Raw genomic sequence first — 21931 nt, 5'->3', positions numbered from 1 at the left:
TTGGGTAATAAAATGAACTTGGGTTTTAAGAAAAATGTCTACAGGATAAACTAAATAATCAAGTATTTTATACAATGCTGATTAAAAGTATATATGTAACAGTACACATAAAGTGAAACGTAAAACGTTTTTTCAGGTATCTGTAGCTATAGACAAAACTATTTATACATCATATTATATCTTTAAGTAGGACTACCAAATCTCTTCTTAGATGTTAAACTCCCTGCTGACAGGCCAGGAGTGCATTTTATTTCTTCACCACCTGCCCAAAACTAGTGTCAAGAATACCTAGTTTATGATACAATCAAAGTGGTTCCTTCACAAAGTTATGTCCCTCATGCAGTTCAAGAAATGCATCACCTATATTTATGTACACAGTAAAAGAAAACATTAAATGACTGGGAGTTAAGAAGACAAATTCTAATAATGTCAGTATTTAAAGGAGTTACAGAAAAGAAATAAAGACTTCCAGTATGGTAACAGCGTCAGAAAAAAAAAATTCTTACCAAAAGCATCTTCAACTCCATCATAAAGCTCATTAGATCAGGAGAGTGCTGCATCCTCTAGATCAAAACATTTCCAATTAATTTCATTTGCACAATAATTATTCCATCCACTAAAACTGTAATAAAATGTAGGCCTAAGTGAAGTGAAAAAAAGATTAGCTATATCTACATCTGAAAAGTATAAAAAGTATTGGTCATCAACCTTACTACTCCTATCAATTTCATTTTGAAAGAGTAATTAATGTCCTCAAATCTACTTTGTTGAGATATATTAAACTGTGTTAGAATATCACTTAAAACCTCACACTACTCTGTTTCTTGAGCACTGTATACTACTGAATCCCTTGTCCCCCTTGCAGGGCATGCGATGGGAGTCTGGCTTGCTTCTTCAGTGCCCTGTTGCTCAAACCACTAGGGGAACAGACAGACAGGCAGGCTGTGGGGCTCCAACCCCACAGCAGTGTCTAGGTGTGAATGTTTACAGCTACTTAAACCCCAGTGGGTGTGTGTTACAAGGTGCTCTTTTATTTTAGCCATCCATTGGCAGCTTGTGTTAGCCAGCTCAATTAGACCCCTGCCTTATTGCAAGGACAGAGAACTTTCTGTATCCCAGGGTTCCTGCCTTGATGTACTGGAAGAATTGGATCACATGTGGGCTTGGAGAATGACTGCAAGATTTTATTGAGTGGAAGTAGTTCTTAGCAGATGTGGGAGCCAGAAGGGAAATGGTTTTCCCGTGGAGTCGGGCTGTTCAGTGGCCCAGGCTCTCCTACAACCACCCCGGCCAAACTCCACGTCATTCTGCCAGTGAATGGCCTGCCGGCCTGCTGGAGCCTATCGGTGTGCTCTTGACATGATCTCGATGTCCTCTCGATGTCCGGACACTTGTGTGTTCCTCCACTGATATATTTCTCTCGACGTCCAGCCGCTTGTGTGTGTGTGCCTGCTAGGGTCTCGGGTTTTTATAGGCACAAGATGGGGGTATGGCAGGCCATGGTGGTCTTGGGAAATGCAACATTTGAGCATGAAGGCAGGGGTGCCTGTCCTCACCTAGGTCCATGGGCACAGGCCCGGGGGTGGAGCCCTCACCAAGGACCCGTCCTTCTCTACCCAGCACTTCTCTGCCGCCCTTCTGTGTCACTACCATGTCTAGCAAATCTAGCAACCTAATCATAACTTTTTTTAAAGAAGAGGAGAAAGAGGAAGAGGAGGAGGAAGAGAAAAAAAAGAGAAAGAAGAGGTATAGGAGTGATGTGAGTGGGAAGAGCATAAAATATAAAAATCAGGCAACTCGATATAATTTTTAAAATCTAGTTAGAGCAATAAATTAACAATTATTAATTAACAATACGGTCTTTTTTTATTTTTCCCTTGACCTTAAAGACTACCTACAATTGTGATTTTTGTCCTCTCACAACTAATCCGTATTAGTCAAAACGGAGACAGTCACTCATTAAAGTAAAACCTGTTATAATAAAATGGCAAAAAGGAAATAATCTCTAAAGTAGAATAAATATTTAAGAGTTACGATTCCATTTCCTAGAAATCCTTCATTCTTAAAATAACTACAGAAAAAAAATTCTCAAGTTTTACACTGTTTTCAACAATGCATGAACACATTATGATTCACATCTTAACTCAGCTTTGAGTGGGTCTATGTAGAGCAAATTCTTCACTATCCCTTCTTCTACATTGTATTCCCCCCGCCCCGCTTAGTTTATTACAGATGATCAATAAATGACAGGGTCTGGAAAGGTCTGGAAACTAAAGCCCAGAGGCCAAATCCAGCTCAATACTGTTTTTGTAAACAAAGTCTTATTGGCATGTAGCCATACCCATTCACTTACATCGTCTATGGTTGCCATAAGGGCAGAGTTGAGTAGTTGCAACAGAGATCTTACAGCCTACTAAGCCGGAAAAATTTATTAACTGGTTCTTTACAGAAAAAGTCTGTTGACTCCCTGCCCCATATTTACTAAAATTAAACATGATACAAGAAAAGAATAGTAATATTCAGTGGGACTGTAAAATAAAAAAAAGACTTAAACTAACACTGGGTTCTACCTAACCAATCAGAGGGCAAGGAAGAATAAATAATTGGGATTTTTGTCTAGGAATCCTCTTGATAACTTGCTGGCGAAAAACAGAGTAATAGATCTTAATATTAGACTACATAAACCATTTTTTCCCATGCTATCTCAATATGTCAATACACGCATTTCTTAAAGTTTAGTGTACAATATAAAAAGTAAAGGGGATGGAGACAGGGATAGAAAGAAAACAGACAAATAATTTGAACATATCCTTAAAAAACTTCTGTAATTATATTGCCAGGATGACAACCTTCATTCTATAAATCAAATAGTTTATCTCCTATACTTCTTTGTAGCTTTAATGCTTTATGGGAGAGTGACTGTGACTATCAGTTATCATAGATAATAACCTGCCTTTAAAACACAGAAGTATAGAAAATCAGGAAAAAAAAACACATAAACGCATAAAGGATCAAAAGAAACGCAATTCTAACAACTATTTTCCTAAAAGAAGAATTGTATTATGTCATTATTTTGCTTCAGTAACTGATTTTTTTTCTACTCTTTAAAGGAATTTTCAGGTAGAGGAACCTAAACATTAAGAATAAAGAAATTAATCCTGCCTATTAACACACTAAGCAACCTTTATCTCCCCTCATTATGCAAGTACACATGATCCTAAATTATTTCTACTACATCTTTTCTGTTGCTAATCTAGGACTAAAATCCCATTTTTGCCACAGATATCCCACAGCTCTAAATGGGTCTGATTTTTTTTTTCCCTATCACCACCATTCAGTCTCAGAAGAAAAATCACTCAAGTAGTGATGGATATGGATAAGGGTGAATTCACTTGAAGAACCTAAAGTCTCAAGGATGGAAATCGGTTTCAACACAAAGGCTACCTGGAGATCTCCTGAGGACACTGAGATTTAAAAACACACAGAGATGAAACCTACAAAACTCAACAACTATTAAACCAGTTTGTTACCACATTCTACAAAGTAGTTCTTTGAAGAACAATAAATTTAGTAATTTCTTATCTTCACTTAAAATATAAACCTTCTAAAAAGGACTTACCTGCTGTACTATTTGATGGTATCCATTAAGTATTGTTCTCAGCTGCCAACTACATAATAATCTAAAATTTTAATGAGACAAAATGGTTTGTTCATTGTTCAGAATTAAAAGGAAAAACATATTTGTATGTTAACACAAATATGCATGTAAATACAAAAGAAGGACAAATATAATTTTGACAAGTTAATAAAATTTTTACCATTGATACTGTTCAAAGTCTTTTCATCAAACTGTCAGTACTAATTTTATTCCAAAATATAAATAACTGCAATCAGTAAATGACAGGCAAACAGTACATCCTGTTTTTTAACTTTAACACATCCCAAGCAAAGTTTTCCACTGAAGTAGATTCTTTTCCAAGATAGGTTAAATAAAACCAACAGTTTTGATAACAATGTATCATCCAATATAATGTATCAAACATGTATTTGAAAAAGCATGTGTAGCAGTATTACCTTTAAATTCCTGATTAATATAACTAAAATGATACATTTTATTTTTATTTTTTATTTTTTAGAGACAGGGTCTCGCTCTGTCAGGCAGGCTAGCTGAAGTGCAGTAGAAGAACAGCTCATTGCAACCTGAACTCCTGGGTTCAAGAAACCCTTCCACCTTAGCCTCTCAAGTAGCTGGGACTACAGACACCCACCACCAAGCCCGGCTATAAAGATACATACTTTTAATTAATTGTATAAGAAGTGATAAGTTAATGTTCATCCACTTACTGGCTAACCTCTGCTGTGCTCCTGATACTATTAAGTAACTCTTCTTCTAAGGAATTACTTTTACTTACCTCCAAGTAGGAAGCCTCTCTGAGTTTTCCCCAACATGGCCTTTTCAAATCAGCACAACTCTCTCCATTCTTGGTAGTTCATTCAAATGTCCATTGGTAACCCCTGCACGAAATGTGCTTTCTCTCCCTTGCTATCAACTTGGTGACTTCAATTAATTATCCCTTTATTGTGGTATCCTTAATTTATGTTCTGCTAGTTTTTTCTACTTAATGAATTAACTTGTTCAAATACATGTATCTTTAAAGAACACTGTAACTCCTCCTTGAATGCATACCATTCTCTAACCACCTCTTTTTCTTCAAAACACTTTATACTTTCCTCCCACTCATCCAGTCCAAAATCCAACACAAATGGCTTCTGTCACCACACAAAACTTACTTGCATCTAACCTATCTCTCTGCAGTCCTCAGCAATGCTAACCATGCCTTGCTTAAGCCTTCTTTATTTGGCTTGAAAGACTCTGCTGTCCAAATTTTCCTCTTTTCTGGTCAATCCTTAGTCTCCTTCTAAGTTCCTCTTTAGTGACCAGTACTTTAAATGTTGGTATGCCCCAAGGTCTCGTCACTGGCTTTCTCTTCTACGCCCCCCACCAAAACTCCCCGCCAGACACAGCACCAAAAAGCCTATTCATAATCAAGGTCCCAAATCCTTCATCTGTTGTAACTTCCACATACATCTGCACTCCAGGTCTCATACTCTAGTTCCACACCACCATATTACTACCTACTAAATAGCTCCTCTTGATATTTCACACCCAGTATGACTTAAAACAATCTCTCTTCTACTTTTCCATCTGTGACCTCTTCTCTAGCTTAGTGATCTGAGCCAGGAATTTGAAAAGCATCCTCTATTCCTTTTTCCCTCTTACCTACACTTCTACTGGTCACAAAATCCTCTCAATTCTACTCACAAATATCTCTGGATTCCTTTTCCTCCATTCTTCTTCAGAAATATTTAGAGGAAGAATTGAGATTTGGGGTGGTACCTAAATTTTCAGTCTCATATCCTGACTAGTTGTATCTACCAACACCCAATGTTGGTGCCTAATTTATGCCAGGACTGAACTGATGTGAGTCTTCCCATGAATATACACATTAATAATATCAGTCAAAAGTTGGAAAAAATGTTTTCTAATCCTTTTGTACTCTCCCTTTATATACTTGTTCAGTATTTGTTTGGGAAGTATACACAGTTGCTGTTTACTGCTTTAAATTAAAAAAAAAAAAAATGAGAGAACTAATGTTTAAAAGCACTTTAGTAACAGGTAAATATTTACAAATGCCACATTGGTTTGGAAAAATCAGAGATGTTTCTTTTGGGGCAAATGACTAATAAGCATTTTAGGCAAAACTCTAGTCACTAGAATCTATTTACACCAAATGTACTGCCTGTACCACCAAAATGCAAAAATGCACGTTTATAACTAAACACCGTATCACCTTGCATTCTTCAGTTGTAAATCTTCAGGCAACACTACTTTAAGGTGGAAGTCTCTTCCCTGTGGAAAATATTGAAAAGGATCACTCAAATTTTTATCTTTCACTTAATGCTAAGAGAAGTTAAACAGAATCCCATAGAAAAGACAATGCTTTCCTTTATTTTCTAAAAGGTATCAACTTTATCCACATCTTTATAATTGTTAAAATATATGCAACAGAATATTGCATTTGAGGGAAAATAATTCAAAACTGTCTTACGGAAGCTTTGTAGTTACTGGGAAATCAAAACACTCAGGTAAGACTTTCTTTTTAAAGAGAAAGTCACTCATAAATATAAGAACTAATACAAAATTATTAATACAGGCCCATAGAAGAAATTTCAGTGTTATTTCTTAGGAAATAAATTTATGGAAAAAAAAAGAAATTCCTTCAAACTGCTTTAAAATGGAAGAAAAACATCACAATATAAAATAAGGATATATAACATAATATAGTCTTCATGTTTACAGCTTAGTTTCTAAATTTTAATAAAATGAAAATATATTTAGTTACACAATCTATATAGACATAAGTGAAATACTTTCATAAATCAGAGTATATTTAATTCTCCCATTAGTGGGCCTCTAATTTTTCTGAAATCCTTAACATATTAACTATGTATCTGAACAAACAGAATTTTACTCAAGGGTCTAAGAAAGACCTCTGAGACATTTACTCCATTTTACTTTCTTGGAAAAGTGAACGGGTAAGTAGTTTAAACTTTGTAACTTAAATAGGACAATACACATGAAATTTGAGCAAAAATAGCAGAAAAAGACAAACAGAAATGTAATCTTTTCCTCCAACAGAATAAAATGAAAAAGACTAATAAAATTCTCAAAAAAAACAATTACCATGTGGAATTTTAGCACAGTCTCCCTCAAAGCAGTTTCAAAAACAGAGGAACACAATTAAATGTACCCCATAACCTTTACTTTCATGGCAATATTACAGTTCTGACTTTCATTACATTTAAATGTCCTTTAAAAAAAATGAAACAAAATGTACTACTGACCTTTTCAAAAGGTCAAGTAACAATAATTCACTATTTCATTAAAGCACTAAAAGGTATTATGTAGTAACTTTAACCTAACGTTATAGACATCCCACACATAGGTGTAAGAACAATTTGGAATTCACACTTTACATGAAAAATAGAAGAACTATTCTACTATAGAAATCCGTGCTGTTATCTGAAAGAATAAAATTCCAAAGTCCCTTATTTGCAAAGCCCAGCCATTTTAAAAGGTCAAATAACATGTCACATGCCACAATACTTTCCTGATTCAAGAAAATGTCCAAAATTAGCCTTTTAGTTAAAGCATCTAGAAATATTAATTGTTCTCAAAAGACAGATTTTCCAGGCTTTCAGGGAACAGAAATACCAACAGTTGCCTAAACCTCCATCTCCCCACACATCATCCAGAAAAGCTACATTAATTAACATATTAAGAATAAATAAAACCACAAAAATCCCATGTTTTCAGCCAAAAGACAGGTTACACTATAAACCTCAAATTAGCTATGGGAAGAAAAATATAAAGCACTTTCCAACAGAACCTACTCTAGCACTCCCACAGCAACTATTTTTAGACTGCTAGGAAGGTCAGGGAAAAAAAATGCATGGGAGAGAGACTGGGAGGAATGAACAAGTGTAAAAAAATAAATAAATAAATAAATAAATAAATAAATAAATAATAAGCTCTGGTAAATCAGAACACTGACCTACAAAGAGAAGACTTAATGTGAACACAAAAGTCAAGGAGCCAGTCCTGGGAAAGAATGCTTTAGCGGTAGAAGACAGGAGAAAAAATAGGTAGAGACACCTTTTGGAAACTGCGTACTAGGAGGTAAAAGAAGAGTAGGAAACTTAGGCTCTTATATGAGTAAATAAAAAAACAACTCCTTCCCACCCAGCACTCGCCAATATGTCATCCAATAAATAAATCACACTTTGCTTCCCCAACAGAAGAGGGTATTCTTAAACTAGGAATTTTATAAACTATTGCAAACAGCCAGAATGTCCATGAATACAAAGATACTGTCTTCATCAATGCAAAGCTACTATGAGACAAAGAAAGAAAAAGAGACTCACAACATTTCAGGTGATAACAGATCCCATGCAAACAAAACCCAGAAACCATAAACAAATTATAATAATAAATGAAATAAATGAGCATTTGTATCAGACATTTTAAAATGAAAATGAGAAATTATATTTTTAAAAATGAAAAGGAAGAAATGAATGAGCTGAATAAACTCAGGGTGGAATGAAAATAAAGAAAAAGACAAAATTATGTGAAAGCGAAGGAATAAATTTTAAAAGAGTCCAAGGAAGAACAAAATTAAATACAAATGTCATAAAGGGCAAAGAAAAAGCAAGAAAATTACCAAATGAGAAAATGAGAAAAAAACTAAAGACCATCAGAGAAAAGGAGTTGAAGTGGAAAACAGACCCAAAAAAGTCCAGACTACATATAATTGGAGATCTTGGAAAGAAAAATAAAATAGTAGAAAAAAATATTTAAAAATATAATCCAAGTACACTTCCTAGAGATCCACATACCAAAAGGGTAAGTGGCCACATGATAAAAGTGACTCACAATGATCAACTCTGAGATATATCTTAATTAACAGACTTTCAAAATAAGAAAAAAGTCCAAAGTCTCCAGGTAAAAGATCGAATATATAGGAAACAGAATATAATTGGAAACAGACTTCTTAAAGCAAATTAAAAAATGAAGCAAGAATGAAATAGAAAATGTTAAGAAACTGAAGAGAACTGCTTCTAGCCATTATGGAGTAAAGGGGGCAGGATTTATCTTCCCTCCTTATTTAAAAATGGGACAAAACATATGTAACAATGATTTTCAGATATTAAACAGACAGTGATCCTTGAAAGAAGGGAAACAAATGTAAAAATGCCTAAAATTATCTGTCTATGATGGGAGTATTTTCAGGCTGCAAGATAGGGATGGACAAACAAATAAGAGCATAATATTCTCCCTGATTTGGGAAGAAACAGGTAATCAAGCGGAGGCCAACAATTGTACAATTCACAAGGTATAGTACCAAGCAGGAGAGAAATGCATGTAGAGTACAGAAAAATACAGAGAAACTCCAGCGAATTTCAGAGGATTCCTGACAAGGAGTCTTCATCAAGGAGTCTTCAGCTGAGTACTGCTTGCTCCATGGATATGAGGAAAACACCCAAAGGTGGGAACGTACAGGAACAGAGTCTGCAAAACAATCTCTAAGCTCATACAAGGCTGGGTATAGCCATGTTCCAACCAGCCAGCGTGGAAACCTTGTAATATAAGAGCCATTAAATAGAGTGCTTAGAAGGTGTTGCTTCACTTGTAGAGCTTAATTACCTTAGAATAAAGTCTGCTCTGGGTCTACCTAGCAATGCTTAAAAGCTTAAAGCTTAAAATTACTTGGAAAGATCAAACTGTTTCCAAGTAATTTAACTGTAGCTCACAACAGATCTCAAGAATACTTACAGAATGAAAAGATCTAGCATGCAACAGGTAGAATTCATTATGTCTAGTATACAATCAAGATATACCAAGCAAATACATTTCCTGCAAAGAAGCAAGGCAATACCCACAATGAAGAGAAAAATCAAGAGAAACAGACCTAAAAATGGCTGCAATAATAAATCTGATCTTAAAGATTAAAACAATTATATTTCATACGTTCAAGAAGGTAAAGGAAAACAAGTGTACTAAATAGAGACAGAAAAAATTTAAAGACTCCCTCAAAAAACACAATGTTTGAGATTTTTTTTTTAATATAGTATCAACAGCAGATTCCACCTTACAAAAGAAGGTATTAGTATACCTGAAGACATATCCCAAATAAAGAGAAAGACACTGAGGGAAAAAAAAGTGAACAGACCATGAGTGAGTTGTGAAAACTTAAAGTGACCTAAATGCACATGTTTGGAGTCCCCAACACAGAGGACAGAAAAGGAGGAACAAAAAAAAAAAAGAATAGAAAAGAAAGAAAAAATAACGGCAGATGTTTTTCCAAATTAAATGAAAATATATACTCACAGATCCAAGAAGCTCCACAGACCTTATGGAGGAAAAACATGAAAAAAGCTACACCAAGGTACAACACACATCAAAGTGACTGAAACCAATGACAAAAAGAAAAATCTTAAAAGCAGCCAGAGGAAAAAAATATTCTATTTACATAGGAACAAAGAAAAGAGCAGAGATTTCTCATAGAAAACAGTGCAAGACAGTGAAGTAACATGTTTACAGTATCAAAAGAGACAAAATTGTATAGCTGATAAACCAATAGTGCACAAAAAATGGAATCCTAATACTATTTGAAGGCAGATCATGATAGATTTAATATGTGTATTATAAACCCTTTAAGCAACTAGTTAAAAAACAAAAAACAAACACACAGCCAATAAACTGGCAAAGGAGATAAAACAGAATTATAAAAAAGAATTCCAATAATACAAAATACAGAAAAATAGGAAAAAATTAAAAACATGTAAGACAAACAGAAAACACACAGCAAGAGTAGATTTAAATCCAACCACATGAATAACCATGTTAAATGTAAATAGTCTAAATACCCCCAAGTAAAAGGCAGTGACTATCACATTGCATAACAAAGCAAAGCACAGAAGAAACACACTTCAAATAGTAAAACACAAATAAGTTTAAAACAATGAAGTAAAGATAAACTATGGTAACATCAATCAAAAGAAAGATGGAATCTATATGTAATATTGGAAAATACAGATTTCAGAGAAAACATTATTACTAAAGATAAGAAAGGTCATTTCATAATCCTAAAGGAGTCAATTCATCAAGAGTGCCTAACGGTTCTAAAAGTTTATGCACCTAATAAAAGAACTTCAAAATATATGAAGCAAAACTGATAGAAGTTAAATAGAAATTGAAAAATCAACAACGATTGTTGGAGATTTCAACATCCCCTCTCACTAACTGATAGAAAAAGCAGACAAAAAGTCAGTGAGCATAGGGCTACCCAGTGAGGGCCTGGGTAGCACTCTGAAACAATTTGACCTAACTGGCATTTATATAATTCTCTACCCAATAGCAACAGAATATTCATTCTTTAGAGTACACACAGTATATTCACCAAGACAGACTATATTATTGGTCATAAAATTAAGGCTCAATAAGTATTTTAAAAATTCAAATCATACAAGTTATATTCTGTGACCAAAATGAAACTAAATTATAAATCAATAACAAAAAGATATCTAGAAAATCCTCAATATTGAGAAAGATAATCATATTTCTCAGTAAGCCATAGATCAAACAAGAAATTAAAAGGCATTTGGAACTGAATAAAAACAAAACTATAGCACACCAAAATTTGTGTGACATAGCTAAACCAGTATTCAAAGGAAAATTTAAAGCACTGAATATCTCTACTAGAACAGAAGAAAGATCAATTATCTTCCATCTGAAGAAATCAGGAAACTTAAGATCAAAAAACTATCCAGATAGAAACATAAAAATAATAGAAAAAAAAAAAATCAACGAAATTAAAGGCAGCTTCTTTAAAGAAATCAGTAAAATTTATAAACCTCTATCTAGATGTATCGGGGGAAAAAAAGGAGACATAAATTACCTATATCAGATGAGGATGAAAGGTATTTTTAACTTATATCCCTAAACTATTTGACACTCCTACCTCTAGGAGTTGGTGCCTAATTTCCCTTCTTTTGAACACAGACTAAGAAACTTGCGTCTAAAAGAATAAAGCAGAAGTAAATATGCGTGACTTCAGAGGCTAAGGGATTAAAGACAATGTGCATCTTTATTGATCTCTCTGTTGTATCACACACTCAGGGAAAGCTAGCTGCCATGTTGTGATAACAGCCAAGCAACACTATAAAGATCCATGTAGTGAGGAACTAAGGCCTCCTGTTAAGAGGAGTAGCAAACTGAGGCCTCATGGCTAATAGCTACGTGAATGAGCAATCTTGGAAGCAAATCCTTCACCTCTAGCTTGACCAGCTGGCAGCCCAGGACAGCTCTGAACGCAGCCCAACACAAATTCGTGAACTTTCTTAAAACATTATGGGATTTTTTGTGATTTTTTTTTAGCTTATCAGCTATCATTAATGTATTTTATGTGTGCCCAAGACAATTCTTCTTCTTCCAATATGACCCAGGGAAGCCAAAAGATTGGACACCCTGTTTTAGATCATCAAAGTCTTGGCAAATATCTTGGTTGCAAAATCATGAGAGATTTTGATCAAGAACTACCATCCAAGTTGTTCTCAAATTTCAAATCCACAGAAATGGTGAGACAATAATTGTTTTTGTTTTAAGCCACTAAGGTTTGAAGTAAATAGCAGCAAAAGACAACCAACATAGAGAGCATCATTACAGACCCTAAAGACATTAAAAGGATAATAAGGGACTATTATAAATAACTTTAAGCCAATAAAATCAGAAACCTAGATGAAACTAACAAATTCATTGAAAGACACAAACTACCAAAGCTCACTCAAAGGAAAGAGAAAATCTGGTAATAGAGACAACACCTAAACCTGATTATATATTAGGTCACAGGAAAAAATACCAGTAACTTCCATGGAGACTTTTTTTTTTTTATAAACAATACTGTCTAATTACAATACAAGAAAAATTAGAAATCAGCAACAAAACTAAAAACCAAAAAGGACGTTCCACGAGAAAATTTTTAAAACCTATTAAGGTGCATAGTAAATTGACATCATATAGCTTCTAAGAAAGGTGGTGACAAGACTACATGTCAGCATCTATAGGATACTTTTGAAACAGTGATGAGAGGAAACGCAAAGCCTTAAAAACTTATATACATAAAACCTGCTCACTGGCCAAATCTGGGACAATTCGAGGATCAAAATAATGATTATAATCAAATAATTTTTTAAAAAGTCCATGCATCCATTCTAATATAATTAAATAAATGAGAAAGCAGGCAATGCTACTCCTTATAATAAATTGCCACTTCATAAATACAGAAATGACAAGAGTTAGAAAATCATCATTTGGCAACCATGATAGTAACAGTCGACTCAAGTAAAAGTCAATGGATGCTAAAACTCGAGAATGTGTGTGAAAGTTTGATGCCTCAGAGTACCTCCCCAAAAATACTTATGAATTACAAAAGGAGACTCTGGCAGATGACACCTTAACCAGGTGATCAAAGTTAACATCATTAATAATGGAACCAACCAGGTAACCTCACAAGCCTTAAGAAGGACAAAACAATCTTTCTGTAGTTTCCCTGCCAAAAATGCATTATGTGATATAGTGAGGAAATATCATTCAAACCCAAATTGAGATACAATCTACCTAATAGCCAACCTGTACTCTTTAAAAATGTCAAGCTTATAAAAAACACAGACTGAGAACTGTTCCAGGTTAGATACGACAACTAAATGTAATGCGGGATCTTAACGACAGATGGTAGGGGATAGGGGGTATGAAACATACAACTGTATCATAAACAAAATTTGAAATATGGACTCTTAGACAATAGTATATCATTAAATATCCTGAATTTGATCATTGTACTGTGGTTATGTATGAGTGTGTCCTTGTTCTTATGCAATTTATGCTCAAGTATTTGGGGATAAAAGGGAACTATGCCTGATTTAACCTCAAATTGTTCAGGAAAATAATGTGTACACGCGCCCACCCACATACATATACTTAACAACGATCAATCAAATGGAGAAAATGTAAACTGGTGAATCTAGGTAAAGGGTATACTGGAATTACTTGTGCTGTATATCCTTGCTAGTTTTCTGTAAATTTGAAATATACACAAAATATTTTTAGACACGTAAAATGTTCAGGTTAAGATTTAAACAAACTGCTAAGGCAGGTACAAATTGGAACTGTAGCTACAGCAATGGTCATAAAACACTTTCATTTAATCTCAATTCTAATGGCTGCACTTGCTTTCTAAGAGGCCTTAGCAGACATAGACATACATAATAGTATTTGCCTTAAAGTGCCTAAAATTAGGTATAACATGCTTCCTGTAAAAAAAAAACATATATATAACTTAATAATTTTTCCACTTTTCTAAATGTTGTCTAAAAGAGAATCATATTTTCAGCTAGGTAGTTCAAGAAGAATACTTCTAATTGGAGAGGGAAAGGTGGATTAACTTTTTTCCATATGGAATAATGAATTTTAACCTCTACTTTCTGTGATGGTCATATGGTAATTCCACATATACTCAAAGACTATGCGTGATGTCGGGAAGCGGGCACAAGTTTGGTGTAATGGTCAGAATGGAAAAGTCTACACTCAAAATGCTAACCTAAGGTACCCTGGTGCAATGCAGAGAGAAAAAAAATCCAGGACTGAACTGCGTTTAAGGGATTCTGATGTCATCATCAGCAAATAACGTCTCCGGTTTCCCATACCCTGATTTCTTCAATTAGAAAACGGGAATGATGATTCTTTTAAAAATTTCTGCCTCAAAGGGCTGAGGATTAAGTGAGCTATTTACCTGGAAAGCGCTTTGTAAACTTCGAAACCCTACACATGTGTTAGTATGTGTAATAAACCCCGTAAAAGAGGCCACTGGAATCAGCAAAGGTAATTAATTCCATTGCTGTCATGCTTCTCCTAAAAAATACTGTAACTGTGGGTGTTCAGGTACCTACGACTTGGCAAAGGGCCAAAATAAGGTTTTCTTCCCAAATATTCTTTCTACAGGAAACACGAATATGATTAGCCCAGATTCCCGAGTGAACTCATCAACATCCGTGGAGGTGAAGAGTGTTAAAATCGAGTTAGGTCAAAATTTACCACCAAAAAAAAAAAAAAAAATCAAAGAACAGTCAATTACGGGACACAACGAAGAAGGAAGCCAAACTCAGGGAAGGGCGGGGGAGAGAGGAGGCGTGGCCCCAGCCCCGCTCCACGCCGCGCGCCTGCTAGCTCCTCATCCCGCGCGGAGACCACAGGGGTGGCGGCGACAGCGGCGTTTCTCAAACCTTCAGTCTCCCAAGAGCCGTTACGCGCCGCCCTTCTCAATCCCCACAAGTCTGGGCCCCTAACCTCCTAGCCTGTCACAGACTTCTGCGCGCAGCTACGCTGCAAGAGGCTCTCTTAGCTACAGAGCAACCACTGGGCGGGTACCTGAGCTGAGATGAATCCCTCATACACGGTTTTCGACCGGTTCTGTGGCAGAAGCAGCGGGCACTGGCGCAACAGGCTCGCTTCCGTCACCGCCATGGCTCGAAGTCCGGAGAGACACAGAGAAGCTCTAGACCTGCTGGGTCCTGCACATGCGCAGTCCGCTTGCGCTTGGACGCCGCGGAGCGGAAACCCGAGCCTTGGCGGGAAGATCCTGGAGGATTCCGCGGGCGGAAATGAAGGTAAAGCGCAGGCCAGGCCAAATGGCGCTCTGCCGGAGGCAACATCGGGGCTCCCCAACCGGTAGTGGGAGGGAAGATTGCGCTCAAGTCCGCAGGACTGACTGACCAACGTCATTCTAACCTCGATTGTCCCAGGAGCCCTTTTGATGATTCTGTTTGACTTTGTTGAAAGACTTACAACTTTGGTGTTACATTTCCTCCAGAATAAAATGACTTTTACAGCCTGGACATTGTAGCACTTCTGTTTTAAACCTCTCGCACCCCCTTCTTTGCTGTTGTCCTCTCTCCCTTAACATACAGAATAATGTATTATTTTGTGTATCATTATAGTAATATGTATTATAACACATTCATTATATCATAGATTACAGTTCTGTAGCTTACTAAGTTTAATCAGATATATTTGAGACACACGTATATACGTATATATGTATTGATTAGACTCAAGTCAACAGTGGACTCAGTTCTGTGTATGGCACTCACAAATACAAAAAGCAAAACATGAGTGAAGACTGCTGATGGACTTGAACTTAATTTTCCTCTGACAGCCCGTGCAATACGTTTTTCTAACTCAGGAATGTTATCCGTCCCATCTTATTGAGAGCTGATTAAATAAGAAACTTACTAAAATATTTACCATATGATTATTTGATTTTCCAATTTTCCAATGCATCACGTGTTTGAGCCCTACTATTTGAAAAACATCATTGTAATGTGCCAAAGGTTGTACAAAGATCGTTTTGTCCCCTACCCATCTTTATTGCCCTCAAGACAGAATTTGATATCCTGAAGATTCTTAAAGTTTGACAAGAATTGTCACAGCATTCTGGATGCTTACAGAAAAGAATGCTGCAACAGTGGTTAGATATAAATTGCATTAAAGCAGTGGTTCTCAAAATATGATCCCAGAACCTAGCAACAGCATCACCTGGGGACTATGTAGAAATATAAGTTTTCACTGCTGATGGGGTTCAGGATATGCTACCCCAAAATATGGCTCCTTGACATTTGAGAAAAACAGCAAAACCTAAGATCACTCTCTGACCTTCTCCCATCCTTCTTCCCTGAGGCGGGTTATTGGATCCTCAATCCAGAGGTGCTCTTCCTATACCCACAGGAAAGAAATATCCTTATCTCTAAAGAAACAGGGACATAGAAAAGAATCTGAACAAAAAGACTTTTGACAGCTTACCCCAGTTTATTGTGTTGTCCAACCGTACTTCCCCACAACTGTCCACTGTTCCTTCTTAAAATGCACAGGTTTTCCTGTTTCTTTGGGCTTCATTTCTGAAGGCTCCCATGCCACATAAAACTTAAGTAAATTTGCATGCTTTTCTCTTATTAATCTGTCTTTTCTTATAAGGGACTCAAACAGGAATCTAGTTACAGGAAAGAAAGATGTTTCTCATTCCCTACAGGACCCTATTTCAAACCTCGGGAATCCCAAACTCTGGGAATAGGGCCCAGCAGTCTGTGTTTTAACAGGCTCTGCAGGTGATTCTGATGCATGCTAAGGTTTGAGTATCTCTGAAGGGTCAGGACATAACACCTGCTTTATTTTGCAACTCGGTGATTAAGGATGGCCATGCTACATTTTCTCTAATAAGAATAAAGTAAAGGCTGCGCAAAAGTGGGATCAACACAAAGATTAAGAGGACATATAGTCCCTTACTTTAAGCACTTTATAATTTATCTGTAAATTAAGACCTTTATTGTATCCAGTACCTTAAACTTCCCCACCACCACAGTTTCCCCCTTGGAACTTCTACCCTTTCTTGAAAGTTCTTCTCAAGTGCTATGTCTTTTTGGAAACCTTTTTGAATCTTCTGAAAATTATTGTTCTCCCTAATCATTTAGCATATTTCCTGTTGCATTGTAGGTGCTAATAAATTATTTACTAAATATCTTAATTTGGGTTGTTATAACAGAATACCATAAACTGGATAGGTAATCCACAGAAATTAATTTATCAGTCATGGAGACTGAGAAGTTCAAAATCAAGATGCAAGGACAAGATTTGGTGTCCGGTGAGGAGTCATTTCCTAGAACACAGTCTTTTGGCTGTGACCTTACATCACACTCACCTTTACCACTGATAGTCTGCACAGTGTAATCACTTGCCAAAAGCAGTTGACTCCTTGATTCGGAATCCCCATAACTAGGTTATTAGACTTAAAGATTTCCAGAATATTTATTGCTAATTTATCATCTTAGTTTTTAAAGAAAAGATATCCAAGTCACTGTTATTGGTAATTGAACTTGTAAATGAGCATTCCTTATCAATAAAATCTATAATTGAAGAAATCCAATGACCAGGGAACAAGGTAAGATACCATATAAAGACTTTTTAATTCAATTACTCGACTATTATCCTTAGGTGTTCAAGACTGAAAGTTGGATACTCACTACCAACATCAATTCATATGTGGTATGCTGGAACCATTGTCTATATATAGCCCATTTGAAGTCAGCCGCCCCAGAAATAAAAAAAAAAAGAATGCTCAATATGTTTAAAGATCAGAAAGCCAAGGAACTATTTCTACCACCATCAGCATGATTTCCATTTTGGAATCACTCTGACAAACTGCACAACGACCCTCATTAAAGTTCAAGTTCCACAAGATATGCTAGACAGGATTTCATTTATATACTTTGCCACCAAAATTACTACTATTTAAATGCTATTGCCTGAGGAAGAACTGTATATTCTAACACAGAAAAATATCCAAATATTTTGATAAATAAACAGCACAAATTCCAGAATGGTATGCTTACTATTACAACATTCATATTCAAATAAATAAGTAAAGTCACACTATATTACTAGGAATGGTTACTTTGGGGGATGGAGATGAGAACAAAGAATGGGGATAATGACCCTTGGAGACTTTTATCTTTTATATTTTAATTTTTTAAAGGAGAATTATTAGTCTTAAAATTAAAAATTAAAATTTAAAATGCTTATACCACTCCAATTAGCATCTGTTATCCCTATTACATAGCCCAAATGTTCAGCTATGTCCCAAGAGTTTCTTCTCCCAGTTCCCACTAGTAATGGAAGAAGATAGGATGCCTGCCATTAACATTAATAAGATTAATAAGGGAGAAATTGTTTGAGTCTGCTGAGAAGAGAGATGAAGGGAGAACCTTAGGAAATGTGAAAATCAAGGGAAAATGAAAACTAGGAGAAAGTGGAGGAAGAATAGCCATTTAAAAGTTTTCAAAAAAACTGGAAAAGCAAGCCAATAATATCCTATTCTCTACAACACTGTGTCATAGAATGGAAAAGACAGCTGATATTCAAGATTAAGGTATGATCAGGAGTGTAAAATGCTACCTAAAGGTTGAAAAAATTGAGAATTATAGAGAGGCCTTTGGATTTGATCATGCAAAAGCATTTATTAATTTGAAAGATCAGTTTGCTCTTGCTTTTTTCTATCGAGACACTAAATAGCAGTTTATAAATTGTGATGTAGTGAATAATTTTTCAGCCTTGAGAAGAGCATATTCATAAGAAATAAACTACAAAGACTTAATTATGTGACCAAAGTTTGGTACAGTGATATATGAGGAAGATAATCTGGCTCCTACAACCCTACCCCAACTCTTTTGGAGCACACTCCCGTGGTAGGTAGGTTTTACCGACAATGAGTCTAGAGCCATTGCAGGTACAGAATAACAATTTCTGCTTCACTCTGAGCTGTAGACTTGAGGAGCAATGATACCCACAACCCAACTACAGGTAAACAAAAGACCATTTAAGGGTTAAGTCTGCTAAAAGAGTTGATGGGTTACAAAGATTAGCCTGGAATCAGAAGAATATTTATAGGGTCATCATCTAAAGAAAGCGTAAGAAGGTAAACAGGCTGTTCAAAAGTATAGAAGAATCCAGATTATTAAACAACCCTCTTCTTAGCAAAGTACAAGGACCCTCTTCCCAGGAAACATCATCCCCACACCCAGCGAAAGCCACTGATTAGAGAGATTAACAGCTCTTTTGTACTTTTTAATGAGCAACTGGGATAAATGTCCTCAGATTACTAGCATCTAACAAAAATTACAACTCAGGAAATAAATGTTGCAGTTGACAGTGGCAGAATAGAAGAGACCTATTTACAGGGGGTGCAAACTTGAAAAGGCCACAGTTGTAGAGGTTAGGAGAAAAAAGAGAATAATAAGTACATAGGATTAGAGAAGAGTAGTTGTTAAGAGGAGGATGAAGGATGCAGCAAGAGAAATCAAAGGGAAAAATTACTGTATGTTTATTTTGAAATTCTGCTTGAGGCTAATCAATCCCACTTGCCCGAAGAGACCAAAAGGAAAGCAATTCCATCCCTGAGAAAAGGACTTTCTACATCCAAAGAGGAAAGAAGATGCACAAATCCTTCACTTTTACTCTGGAAAACTCGAGCTAATAGATCAAAATGAATGAGAGGAAACAGATTTAATCTTACTCATTCTCAATAAAAGTTTTCAATACTGTCCCTAAACCATCAAAATCATTTTAAAATATTTTAATATATAGGTGCCTAGATGATGCTGAAAGGTTATCAAAAGTATGATCTCTGGACCAGCAGCATCGGCATCACCTTAAAAGAACACACCAACTCAGATCTACTGGATCTCTCATTTCAGGAAGAAGGGTTCAACAATCTGTTTTAACAAGTATGTGTGTAACAAATTAATGGGCCAGGTGCGGTAGCTCATCCCTATAATCCCAGCACTTTGGGAGGCCAAGGCAGGCAGATCACTTGAGGTCAGGAGTTTGAGACCAGCCTGACCAACATGGCGAAACCCCATCTCTACTAAAAATACAAAAATTGACCAGGCATGGTGGTGCACTCCTGTAATTCCAGCTACTCAGAAGGCTGAGGCACAAGAATCCCTTGAACCCGGGAGGCGGAGGTTGCAGGGAGCCGAGATCACACCACTGCACTCCAGCCTGGGTGACAGAGTGAGACTCTGTCTCAAAATAAAAAATAAAAAACAAAACAAAATAAAAATTTATGTTTTAATTAGGCAAATCTGATACAAGCTAACACCACTACCCTAGACTTAGTAAACCTAAATTCTCATATCTGATTCTATTGTGCTGCTATAATTGAAAGTCATTGCATTAATCAAATGAATACTTGTTCAGACAGAAGTTTTACAGTGCCAAAATCAGAGTTAGTCTGGCACATAGTTAAGGCTTAGAGGATATCGGCTAAATGAATGTAGTTTGTTAGTGTCGAACCATTATTTAAAAGAACTTCTTATGTAAAATTATGTAAAAATTATTGAGTTATAAACAGATAAACTTTTTTTTTTTTTTTTTTTTTTTTTTTTTTTTTTTTTTTTTTTGAGACTGAGTCTTGCTCTGTCACCCAGGCTGGAGTGCAGTGGCGCGATCTCGGCTCACTGCAAGCTCCGCCTCCTGGGTTTACGCCATTCTCCTGCCTCAGCCTCCCGAGTAGCTGGGACTACAGGCGCCCACCACCTCTCCCGGCTAGTGTTTTTTTTTTTTTTTTTTTTTTTTGTATTTTTAGTAGAGACGGGGTTTCACCATGTTAGCCAGGATGGTCTCGATCTCCTGACCTCGTGATCCACCCGCCTCGGCCTCCCAAAGTGCTGGGATTACAGGCTTGAGCCACAGCGCCAGGCCAAACTTTTTTTTAAAGCTAAACAATCAATCACAATTTGGATCAGACATTAGGGAGTTGAAATTTTATTGACCCATCCGTTACAGTCCCAAATGGCGGCCAGAACTCTAACCATCACTAGAGGGAAGGACAATAATAGCTTTCTCAGAGGTCCTTTTGAACACTGACCATTCTCATATGCAAAGGGGCTGGGAAATGCAGTGGTTTTTTTTGTTTTTGTTTTTGTTTTTTACCTAAAGTTCTGTTAGTAAGAATAAAGAAGAGAATGTTTACGAGATGCACTACTCTCCATTTCTGCAACACTATGAAATCCTTCTAACACGCACACAAAAATTAGAACTTTTTTGGCATAGCATTACTAATAAAATTATACCCTATATGACAAATTTTCAGACTGAAGATCCAATATGATCACTGCAATTCCAAACATATTGCAGTATGCTTTCCGGTTATTTTCTATTTTTTCAAAACAATTTTTTCTTTCGTGAGACTACTAAAATTAATTTATATTTTGATGCTTAACCAAAGTGAACATCATCTTTGAAAATACTAAAGATGGATGGGTAACATTATAAGAAGCAATAAGGAACCAGTTTTACATTTTAGAGAATGTATGATCTATACAGTAATGAAATATACTCAAATAAATAAGGAGGTAATGAAATTATAATTTTTTTATCCTAAAATGTCCTTCATCTATGAAAAATAAATAAGATTTGGTTATGGCCTATGCCATTTCTTTTAAACAATCCTTTGTCGATTGGGATAGGATTTGCTGAAATAACAATTTGGTTTCTATTTAATGTTGCTTGTTTCTATCTATGAACAAAATAGAACAAATAAAATAACAATATTACCTGTAATGTGAAAATACCTGGCTTTATGAAATGTTGTTAAATAAATGAATAAAAGCTAATTAACTTTTGTTCCAAAATTTAAAATGGATTTTTATAAGCATACAGTAATTTCAAAATAACAAAAATATTTCAAGTGTCTTAGCAAAACTT

The 21931-nt window shown here is 35.8% G+C and overlaps 1 protein-coding gene across 2 annotated transcripts in view; it reads right to left on the bottom strand.

The window, feature by feature from the left end:
- The window catches only part of FANCL (FA complementation group L), a 109851-nt gene that overhangs the window by 62721 nt on the left and 25199 nt on the right, over window positions 1-21931 (bottom strand). Inside the window, exons 2-5 of one of the 2 annotated variants that reach the window (XM_050754251.1) lie at window positions 15044-15190; window positions 5853-5911; window positions 3620-3680; window positions 507-563 (exon numbers count right to left, since the gene is read on the bottom strand). In XM_050754251.1, coding sequence (XP_050610208.1) covers window positions 507-563; window positions 3620-3680; window positions 5853-5911; window positions 15044-15139 — 273 coding nt within the window. In that variant the 5' untranslated portion in view covers window positions 15140-15190. Of the gene's footprint in view, window positions 1-506; window positions 564-2353; window positions 2482-3619; window positions 3681-5852; window positions 5912-15043; window positions 15191-21931 lie in introns of those variants that run through there. The other variant, XM_050754253.1, reaches the window with a different exon arrangement.

Source organism: Macaca thibetana, chromosome 13 (assembly GCF_024542745.1).
Source record: "Macaca thibetana thibetana isolate TM-01 chromosome 13, ASM2454274v1, whole genome shotgun sequence".
NCBI classification, from domain to species: Eukaryota; Metazoa; Chordata; class Mammalia; order Primates; family Cercopithecidae; genus Macaca; species Macaca thibetana.
This window is presented reverse-complemented; position numbering and strand designations above follow the sequence as displayed.